At 40.9% G+C, this 11,160-nt stretch overlaps 1 protein-coding gene across 1 annotated transcript; it reads left to right on the plus strand.

Annotated features, from left to right (window-relative positions):
- The first annotated feature begins 340 nt into the window (after nucleotides 1-340).
- On the plus strand, nucleotides 341-2,507 carry LOC104343976 (olfactory receptor 10AC1). The gene is made up of 2 exons (XM_009948004.2): nucleotides 341-349; nucleotides 1,497-2,507. Exon 2 carries the CDS (start codon nucleotides 1,497-1,499, stop codon nucleotides 2,505-2,507), a length of 1,011 nt encoding a protein of 336 aa, XP_009946306.2. The 5' UTR covers nucleotides 341-349.
- Nucleotides 2,508-11,160: the final 8,653 nt, after the last annotated feature.

Consider the following 11,160-nt stretch of genomic DNA (forward strand, 5'->3'; position numbering starts at 1 on the left):
TTTGAATTCTGCTGAGATACTGGATCACAAGGAAACTTTGGGGCAGCAAGTTCCAGTGATTGCAGTGGCAAAAATAAAGGTAAAGGCATGTAGGCTTATCAGATTCACCTCCTCAACTTTACTGATTAATTCTTTCTGAAGCTTTTTTGAGATGTCTTCTTTTCAGGAAAATCCCTGTCTCCACCAATATTTTTTTTCCATCAACTTCCCATTCCTTCTATTTGCTCTTGATGGTATTGGAATATTTCGTGTAATTTTCCAGCTTCTTTCATACTTAAATATTGCTGGGTTTTTGATGTGAGCAGAAGTCTTCAAGGAATCTCTGCTTTTATTCCTGGTTTACAGAAAAGTGTAGATAAGAGTTGGAATTATTCCTTGTATAAATATTGCATTACATGGTGAACACATGAGCAATGAGCCCTGTTCGCCTGTGACCAGTGTATGTAATTTATTATTATACTGCTCTCTATGTCCTTATCTTTTCTAGATCTTTACAACTTAAACAGTTTTGCATCACTCCCAGGAAATTTCCATTTTTCCTGTGACAAGCAAGATCTCATTGTCTCTAAGTCCAAGATATTAGCTTTGTATTTTCTTTAAAAAATCGTTATACAGAGTATGTTGCCATGGGCATTTTTAGGTTTGAGTTTGGAAGTTTACTTTAACATAGGGCTGAGCCAGGCATAAAGATGCAAGCAGCCAAAATGTCAGCTCTAATTTTGGAATCCTCATGTCTAACCACTGACCCCTTCCATTTGAAACCCTGTTTCCATATGAACTTTGAGGCAGATCCATTGTGGTGAAGGGAGAAGCCAGTCAGCAAACACCTCAAATTCCCATTTAGTTGGAGTCAGATTGTAGAGCAGAAGCTCCAGCTCACTCTCTGGTTGTCCTTGTACATCTCTGGCACAGATGTAGAGAACTGCAGTAGTGTTGTGGATAGAAAGTGAATGGGTCTGCCTGGGAGTGGAAGCACCAGAAGAAGCAGTAGCACGATGTCTGCAAGACTTAGGTGTTGGTGGTCATCAAGATCCCAACACATCCATCTGCAGCTTCTTAGGACACTCAGAGCAGGAGGGAGAGTCCAATGATGACTCTCAAAAGCAGGACAGGATGGAGAGGCTAATCAGTGTCAATCCCTAAAGGGTTCCTAATGCATGTTCAAAACCTGCACATGGTCACCAACCTAAGAGCAACTCGGAAGAAGTGATGAAGACTCAACAGCTCACATTCTTTGTCATCAATGTCATGGCAAAGAATCCTAGGCATATCATCTGGGCACAAGAACCTTGGTGGCTGGGAGAATACGGGTCTGAAAGTGTGTTGACTGTGACTGAGTGAAATAAGTTTTGTTTTTAAATGAAATCACCTTCCTCCCCACGCAATGAGCTTCACTACATTGGTTCTACAGTACTGCAACATTATTTCCTATATGGAACTGATTGCCAGCCATCAGGTCAAATTCAACGGTCCCTCTTCTGTTTCTTTTCCTGTAGATGCCATGTGAAGGCTGCATGGAGTGGGACAATAAGAGCACTGATGCAACCATGGAGTTCCTCCTGCTCGGCTTCTCCGAGCAGCTCTGTCTGCGGGTCCTCCTCTTTCTTATCTTTCTCATTGTCCATTTGGTCACATTGGCAGGGAATGTGATGATCTTCACGGCAGTGGTTATGGAGCCTTCCTGTCCTCCCATGCTTTTCTTCCTCTGTCAGCTCTCTGTCATTGAGCTCTGCTATACCTTAGTCATTGTCCCTAAGGCACTCCTCAGCCTGATAGTGGTGGACGGCAGCACCATTTCTTTCATAGGTTGTGCTGCACAGATGCACCTTTTTGTGGCACTCGGCGGGGCTGAATGCTTCCTCCTGGTAGCCATGTCGTATGACCGTTACGTTGCCATCTGCCAGCCACTTCACTATGTAGCTGTCATGAGTGAGAGGTTCTGCCTCAGGCTGGCTGTGGCATGCTGTTTGGGAGGCTTTGCTGTTGCCCTGGGGTTGACAGTGGCTGTTTTCCGCTTACCTTTCTGTCAGTCACATCGTATCAACCACTTCTTCTGTGACATCCCTGCTGTGCTGCACCTGGCCTGTACACAGAGTTACAGCCCTGAGCTGCCCTTGCTGGCTGCCTGTGTGCTCCTCCTGATGTTCCCCTTGCTCCTAATCCTGACCTCATACATTTGCATTGCTGCTGCTTTGTTACGTGTCACCTCCTCCATGGGAAGGGGCAAGGCCTTTTCCACCTGCATGTCACACTTGGCTATCACCTTGCTACACTATGGATGTGCCACCTTCATGTACATTCGTCCTAAGTCCAGTTACTCACCAGCTCGAGACAAGATGGTGTCTCTGGTCTACACCAACATTACTCCGTTACTGTATCCCCTCATTTATAGCCTGAGGAACAAGGAAATCAGAGGGGTCCTCAGGAAAATGTTGAGGAGGAAGAAAATAGCTCAGATGAACTGGGGTACTATGAGAGCTGTGATGTGTGTGTGTGGTAAATTTTAGCAGAACAAACATGGGTTTGTTGGAAAACAGCCCCATAACCATGTTAGGACCAGATTCTCTGTAGACTTCACTATGGCAAATATCCAGGCAGAATTCAACATGCATCGATACATTCATGACAAAAAGACATCTCTGCTAAAAAAAAGGTCTGACCAAAAAAGTCTCTAACATAACACTTTACCTTAAGGGAAATGCTTTAATGACTTGTGAGGAAGAAGAGCTTTCATCAGTTTGTGGTCTTACTTCCGTGATCACGTGCATACATACTCGTGCTTACATTCATCGTCACCTCAGCACAATGAAAAGATCAACAGAAAATTATTTAAAGCTGCTGTATTGGTTTAATTATTTTTCTATTAAGACAAAAGTAGAAACTGAAAAGTGGGAACTCAATAAAAAATTTTAGACTGGTAAGTTTATCAGCACAAAAAATCTAAATAGGGTTATTGGAAAATTAGAAGAAGAAAGCCTGTGCCTAGAAAGACATGGAAATTAAGCTGTGGTCTTCTCCATATTTAGCAGAAGGCTGCACTCCAACATCCCATCACAAGTCACTAGTGTAAACTCATCTTACTTTGAATCATTCTAGATAATGAAAATGAAAGTGCCATCGATTTGACAGGAGTCTGACTTTTCTACGCCTGTCTTGCAGGAAGCAGTCTTTCCTTTTATAGGGACATGCTTTAGTTTTGGATTGTTCCTATGGCAACATGAAGGCTAAGATATTGGTCTTATGTGCCTTTTCTTAGGAAAGACTGCATCATATAAAGATGCCTGAGGAGTGTTGAAACCCTAAGACTAATAATACCACTGCAGTTACTGTAATTTTTTAGCAAAACCAGTAATAGTTACAGCACATGCTGGACTGCAGCAGACATGTCTGAAAGGTGCAAAGCAGTGTTATTTTGTGTGTTCCCTACACGTAGGCAGAACAAGATGATTCAGACAAATTAGGAACAGGGGGGAAAGAAGCAACTTCATTATTTTATTTAACACTTCCCTCCCCCATGGCTCTTTAAAGCTTCAAACAGACCCTATGATTCAGAACTCACCTCTTACATATCAAATTGTTCAGAAAAAATTAAAAGGCTTGCTTCAGTTTCTCTGTCTAATCCAAAGGAATTTCAACACCCCGGCTGCCCTCAGCTCTCTCCCTTGGCAGATTGAGAGAGCAGAGTGACATTTGCTTTCTCTGGGCTACGATCATTAAAAATTATAGTAAGTGGATCTGACTAATGTAAGAAATTGGCACTGTAACTAAGGAAGTTAACTTGGAGCCATCTGACAAAACAGAAATGGGGAATTTAAAACTCACATTAAAAGCTGTCTTCAAGCTGACAGTCTATCCAGCCTAAAACACAGAATTTTGGCTCTCATGTCAATGAATACCTAATTACTGCTGTGAGCAAAGGTTTAGCTACATTATTTAAAACGATCAAAGTTGTAGTGAACATTTTAATCACCTGCCAGGTCTTCCAAAAATAAGAACAGGAAAAGTACTTCAGAAGTACATTAGAGAAGTACTTTGAATCAAATACTCTTAAAGGATTTAAAGATAGTAAATAACTGTAATGAGCATAGGACAAAACTGAAGCATCAATTGCACATATTGTCAAGTCAAATCAAGCTTTGAAGTTAATCCTGCTACAAGCGGTGGGCTGGACTAGGGACCTCTAGAGGTCCCTTCTTAGATTAGTAGGATTCTACAGCAGAGGTTTCTAACCTGCCTTCTAGGAGGTATGGATATGCTCAAATACTTGGCAATAAAACTAGGGGACAGAAAGACACTGAGGTTTATAATACTGATCAAAACCTTGGCAGAGGCCCTCACATGTTTCTGGCAGCTGTGGACATGGGATAGCAGAGATATAACTATCATCTGTTGCTAGCTGTGAGAAGATAGCAGGGCTGTGTCTTGAACTAGAGATGTTCCTCACGAACAACTGCTGACCAGAGGCACCTTGGCAGACCTCTCCTCACTGTAAGGACATGGATGATGCCTTTGGGAGGAATGACATGACTGAAACAGCAGCCAGGGTAGACTCCCACCTCTTTAGTTCTGAGATAAATGTGGGAAGCACAACAAGCAGTGGAGGCTTTCTGCAAGGACACTGTCTCCACCCAATGTCATTGCAGATGAATAAAATTAGGAGATATCCCAGAGCCCAAGACTATCCCCCATCCTATCCCCACCAGTACTCCCACACCTATTTACAGCACCCTCAGCCCCTTTCCTATGCCCAGCTGTGCTGAGTGCAGGGCTTTGTGTATAGACCTGTGGAGAAGACTGAGGGATGAGTAGGAAGAGGGAAGCTTATGAGGTAAGAGCACCAACAATGAAACATCAGAACCACTTTATTTTTAAATGTTATCTTTCAATTGCCAGAAGCTGCTTGAGGTCCCTTTTCCACCCACCTCTACCCACATTTACAAGTGGCCGTTTCAGTCCTGTTGACCCAATATGCTGTATGCTGAGAGCTGGAAAGTGCGCAAGTGAAGTAAGACAGCTACATCCCTAATGTAGGGCATGAGCACAGAAAAAAAGAAGAGAATTTCTAAGTCCTTTTCAGAACTTCACAGGGAACAGCAGGATCCAGTTAGGCAGTGCAGAATTAGACAAGTGCATATTCCACCTCCAACCAAAGATGGATAGGGCAAAGATCTTTCCATGGGCATCATAACTGTTTGGGCTGGGTAGGGTCTCAAGACCCCCCAGTGTATGAGTATAGCTGGGGAAACACAGGTGTCACGAAGTTTTCCAATGAAACCAGCTACGATATTGCTAAGAATACCTTCATGGTTTACCCAGCCATAAACCCAGAGTATTCATCCTTGCAATTAATTTTGTAAAGGCTGCCCTTAGCAAGGCACTGGATGAGAACACAGATATCGGTGGCTGAGCACCAGAGCTCAACCTGTAAACCTGTAAAAGCTCAACTTATAAGGCCTGTAAGATCATATCAGTGCTGTCCATGTGCTCAAAAATGAAGAGTTTGTAGCATGATGGCAGAGACACTGAGTAACGTTCAGTGTACTCAAGATCCAGTACCTTGAATGGTACATACCATTCAAAGATGTACCCTCACTCAAGGAGATACATCAAGGTGGTATCTTCAATGCTACCTACCAGTACCACTGATACTAGTAGGATATCAGTGAAATCTCCTTTTCACTGTAGAGAAACCAGTGGAAGCTCCTTTTTTTTGGTCATGTTTTTCTGGCAATGCAGGCAAGACATTTCCTAAAAATTGTTTGTACAAATAATCAGTCTCCTAAAAAGAATTAAATGCATTGGCATTAAAAATACTTCCTTACTTTTCTAGGAGTCTACATACAAAAAGTTTACTAAAGGAATGTGTTTCTGCTATGGGTTAGGGAAGTTGAAATTCTGACAGAAGTCCAATTTTAACAGCATGGAAGGAGTTTCAGTGTATTCACTTCCCCTTGACAAAGTCATATTATCACAGTCTATCCCTTTTGGATTACATGGAAAGTGAGTCCACCAGCCTCCTTTCTTTTTAGATTCTTTAAAAGCTTAGAAAACCTGCAGATAATCCTATATTTACTCAAACAGCTTCTTTTGTCCTTTGATCTGAAGCAGAAGGAAAGAATCAAGGTGAAATTAATACAGCTATTTACAACAATGGAGTTGTAGCCAGCGAAAATGGATGTGGGGATGGGATTAAATCTAGAAAGCAGACTTCAGTATCATGAGGGTGAAAAGCTGTCAAAGATGATGATTTTCTTTATTGAGAAAAGGCCCCTGTTTTCCTTATGTTTATCATTCAACGTGCCAAGGGCAATGGACATATTGACTTTACTATGATAAAAACTAGAATGCTATAGGAGTTTCTCTTGCAGATATTTATAGATATAAGATTTACAGAAGATGAGTCCTTCCTGAGATTGTTTTGTGTCATTATACAAAATTACTTGCCCAGCATATAAAATCTGATAGGATCCTATATGATATAAAAAAATAAAGTCCACACCTCTATAAACAGGCTAATGGGGAACAAATATGCTAAAATATTATGTCCTTTCCCCCAGAGTAAAAAGTTTCTGGACTCTAAAAGCTTTTTATTTTCCAACTGGGTTGTTGTGCAGGTCTTAAGTCCCCTTTAATGGACTGCCTCAGGAAGCAACCAGGAGCCTAGGACAAGAAATAATCAGGAGACCAAAGTGAAGTTGAGGAATGAGGTGAAGCTCCATGCCAGCTGGTTGGTTTCAGAGTTAGTTTCATTCCACCCTGCAATCATCTCCACATCAAAAAGCTAACTGAAGGTGCTATTTATAATTCCAGCATTGTATCCCTAACTTAAAGCTTTTGGCTCTAAAGATCCTGCCACGCTCAGTTATCTTCTAGACAAGTCCAGAAAAAGTGAGAATGGGAAGGTCGACATCCACCTAGTGTGTACGCTTGGCTTTACCTGCATAAGTGCAAAGATAGGAGACAGTCTGGTTTTGCAAATCGGTATGTAAAGATATAAGACTGTCTGGTTCTACAAATTTGTATGTAAAGCTGGGGAAAGACCAGATGGCTCAATAGCATATGGCCTCTAGCCTAGTCACTGCTGAAAATCAGGTCTCCTAACATCTGTGTCATGTTTTATTGTGTTTTTGGTCTACAGTTGCTCTCAGCATTCATTTTAGTTTTCATGTGTTGATTTAATTAAGATTTCAAGTTTAAAAAAACAAGTGGGAAGCCAAACTGGGAATAGAGTCGACAGTGAGTTGGGAAAATGTTACTACAATCAATGCCCTCTTTTCACCTACAAGAGAGCACGGTGTCTGTTTCAAATAGCTTTTCTTGATGTCAACATTGAAACCACTCAGGATGAACATTGATTGTTAATGCAGTGACCAGTGGCAACTATTTCATTTCTGCACAGGAGAGCAACACTACAGCACCAAGATTAAGCTACAACAGCAAGAAATAAGGGCAATCTTACCGTGTTTAGATTGTGAAGGCAACTGTAATCTGTCAAGAAGATGACCATAAAAATAACTGCAGATTTGAAACAGACATAAAAGCTTTAAAATTTCTATTAAACCCCCCCCCGAAATTAAAAGATTAACTCACACATTCAGCTGTCAGTGTCAAAAAAAAGAAATTTAAAAACACACTATCAAAGTGATTAGAGATATGTCTGCTTACTGCATGTTAATAATGATAATGATTTTTTTCAATGTTGGTGACGTATTTCCACACTTAAGCATAATCAATCCAGGAGTGGGAAAGAATAGCTAGAAAATAGGAATGAATTACAAATTACAGAGAGGTATGTATTTGTCATGCAGAGACTACTATATTTTGAGCTGTGATTCAATTACTAAAAATATTATAATCCTAATTTCCACAACCTAGTTGGAGTCATCATGAGCATCTCTACTAGAAATCAAATTTCTCTGGGTCAAATTTTATGTTTATCGTACATATGCTGTTGTGCTAGTAATGCTCAAAGAGAAATTGAATCCTGCTTTTTTTTTTTTCTTTTTTCTTCCTGAGGTCAGTAATAGAAGTAATAAAAAATGTAACTTCATACCACCAAGATAAATAAATATCTTCAAATGTGCCCAGGAAAAATGTGCTCTCAAAAAGGAGTGGTAAGTGTAGAACTGCACTTTTTGGATTTATAAGTATATAATGTGCTATAATATCTATTAGAAAGTAACTAACTGTTGTGACCCTGACTTGTATCACTTAAGGCAGTTTTATGAATAGGAACATGAATCAGATTATAATATGGCTAGGTTTGCATTTGTTTCCACTTGCCTATCCAAAATGTCACATCTTGACGTAAGTGAAGCCCTGTTTTGCTTAGATTTTTTTTTGCAATAGGTCTCTCAGTCTTTCATGGCTTCACTGTCAACCAAAAATGTTAACTCGGAAAGAAACAAAATCCCAGCCGTCACCAGACAAAACTGATTGCATCACCCTTAATCTACATGTGGTCCTGATGGGTGGGGTGGGCTGCTCTCTGCTCCTGCTACAGCACTTTGAGGCAGCCAGGACCTCTCAGGCTCCACACTCACGGGACCACCTCAGGGAGCAGAACTGGGATATAAAGGCAAGAGAATTTTCTCAGGTAGTTTCTGGGGAAAAGAAAGACCCTCCTCCTTTGGTACAATATGGGTGGTACAATAATTTAATTTACTCCTGTTTTGCAGGCCCCATAAGAGTATGGCAGACAGTGTGCAGGATAGCTTATCAAGAGACAAAAGCCAGAAAGCCTGCAGTTCGGCCAACAGTGGAAATATGCTCCTGTGCCTAATTAGGTGTCCAGCCAGGGCATCAGTAGGTAGAGAAAAACCTATGAGTACATTGCTGATGAACAAGTAAGCGGAGTTTTATGCAGGGATATTTGACTTCTAGTCCATGTCCATGTCCTTTCCCACTGGTATGCCATCTCTGTTAGGTGAGGAATACAGATGGGAAGCTGCCCTCCTGTTTTGTCTGGAGCCCAAGTAAGGAGCTGCCTACATTCCTGATGTCAAGAAGACATGATTATTCATCTACCAGTGATGAACAGAATCAGAAAAAGATTAAGGTGGGAAGGGACTACTGGAGGTCTTTAGCCCCAATACATACTTACAGCAGGGTTAAAGCCAAAGCTGTATCGGGTTGTTCAAGGCCTCATTCAGGCAAATCCTGAACATCTCCAAGGGTGTTTCTCTCTGGATATGTGAGGAAGAGTGAAGGAGTGTCCCCAGCTTCTACTGGGAATGAAAACTCAGATCTACACCCTGTCTCTATCAGCTTAATTTGTTACCTTGCCCTTGTTTTTCTTCTCAGGGAAGAAAGATAACCAGCTTGACTACTTGTGCAGTCAAGTCCTCAAGTCCTTAAGCTAGGAGTGACCACTTGGTGATCAAAAGGAGTCACTTGTGCTCCTTTGTAGGAGTTTAAAATATCTGTTTAAAATGAAGTCTGAGTTTCTGAATGAAAAAAGTCCATGTACAAAACTAATTTAACAGCTTAAACCACCAGACAGTAGGAGTCTATTTTCTGCAGAAAGTCAGGCTGAAGTCACTTGTTTGAAATATTGTAAGATAATTGCTGGTGGAGAAGAGCCAGAAAACTTTCCAAGGTAAAAGTGAAAACACTAGAATATTAAACTGTGGTCATGGAGGTGAGAATAAAAGAGAGAGAGCACAAATCCTCTACAAGGAATGAAACATTGAAACATAGAGCATCCCCTATGCTCTACAGAGCTGTCATGGATTTTTCTTGGAGTTATAGAAAGAGTTGATAAAAGGAGTCAGTTAGAGGCTACAGAACAAGGGCAAGTTCCTCCTTTAGACTGAAGTGGGGCTTGTTGCAGAATGTGATTGGTGCCCCTGGGAGCCTTACGGAAAGCCAGTTCAAGTTATCAATACCAAAGGGATGCTTTGATAGCTCGGGAAGTAATATCAAGTGAGGAACTCCAGAGATTGTTTCTAGGTTCGGTTTCATTCATCATCTAGAAGGACATTTAACAATGGTGAAACTCAGCTCTTTCTAAAACGTGAGAAGCAGTGAACACAGTAAATAATTTATAAGAAACCTATGAAAGAGTTCTGTCTGAACTGCAGTTCAAAAGAAGCAGGTCCCAACTCAGTCTTGGGAGTGCCCTTTGACTGTCCCAACAGTACATCAAGACAAGACCTGGTGCATACCATTCCTCCTCACTTCCCTCACCACAAGCCCACATATCTGTAGGAGGAAAGCCCAGGTGTGTTGTATAGTGATATTTTCCAGCTAGATACCTAATCTCAGCAATACATGAAACAGGATACTGGGAAATTGAAGGAAAAAATATGCCCTGGAATTCAAAAATACTCAGAGGGACTAGAAACACAGGATGAGATTCAACCCAAAGACATGCTGAGAGTGAGTTTAAAAGACACAGTTATCTTCTTACCATCAAAAAGCATGCCAGAAATGGGAAGCTCATTGGGAAGCCACAACAGTGAAAAGGTTGTGGAGGTGTAAATCACAGAATCATAGAATACGATTGTAAAGGTAAAGATTTTTTGAAATTAAGTTGTCTCAGATTTTTTTTTTTTTTTGCACTAGACACTCAGGGGATTAGTTTTGTCCAACAGTTTACAGAGACAAAATCTGATCTTGTGATGCACAGAGAAAGGATCTTGTCAATGAAATACTCAACAGAGTTGTACAGATAATTCACATGTGGTATTCCACTGTACTGGGTACACCCTCTTTTTTCCTTTGGATCTGCATTTTGATGCAGAGGACACAAGGTGAAGCAATGCAGCAGAACTTTTACAGATATCGCTAAAGTTCCAGGCATTTGAGGATTCTACTTTTTTATGCTTCCACTTGTTTCTAGATTTGCTGCAAATCTTGATCTTGCTGTAACATTAGATCGTATTTTATTTGACTACCATTGTACCCATGCTGATTGGGTGCTACAGTAGGTGAACTCAAATCTACAAAATAACCAACAGGTACATACAATTTCTGACCACCATCATCTGGAATACCCCAATTTCTGACTTCCATCAGTGAACACAAAGAAAGGGGAGAAAAAGAAAGTAAATCCTTTTTCAGGCCATCTTCTCCAAAAAGCCCTAGTAAATCTGTTCCTGCCTGTTCCAAATAGCTTAGATCAAATGTCCTGAATATCTGCTCACTAATGAAACAGAG

This window comes from Leptosomus discolor, chromosome 1 (genome assembly GCF_034619465.1).
Source record: "Leptosomus discolor isolate bLepDis1 chromosome 1, bLepDis1.hap2, whole genome shotgun sequence".
NCBI classification, from domain to species: domain Eukaryota; kingdom Metazoa; phylum Chordata; class Aves; order Leptosomiformes; family Leptosomidae; genus Leptosomus; species Leptosomus discolor.

Coding starts and splice junctions, on each gene's coding strand:
- LOC104343976 (XM_009948004.2), top strand. CDS start 1,497: ATGCCATGTGAAGGCTGCATGGAGTGGGACAATAAGAGCACTGATGCA.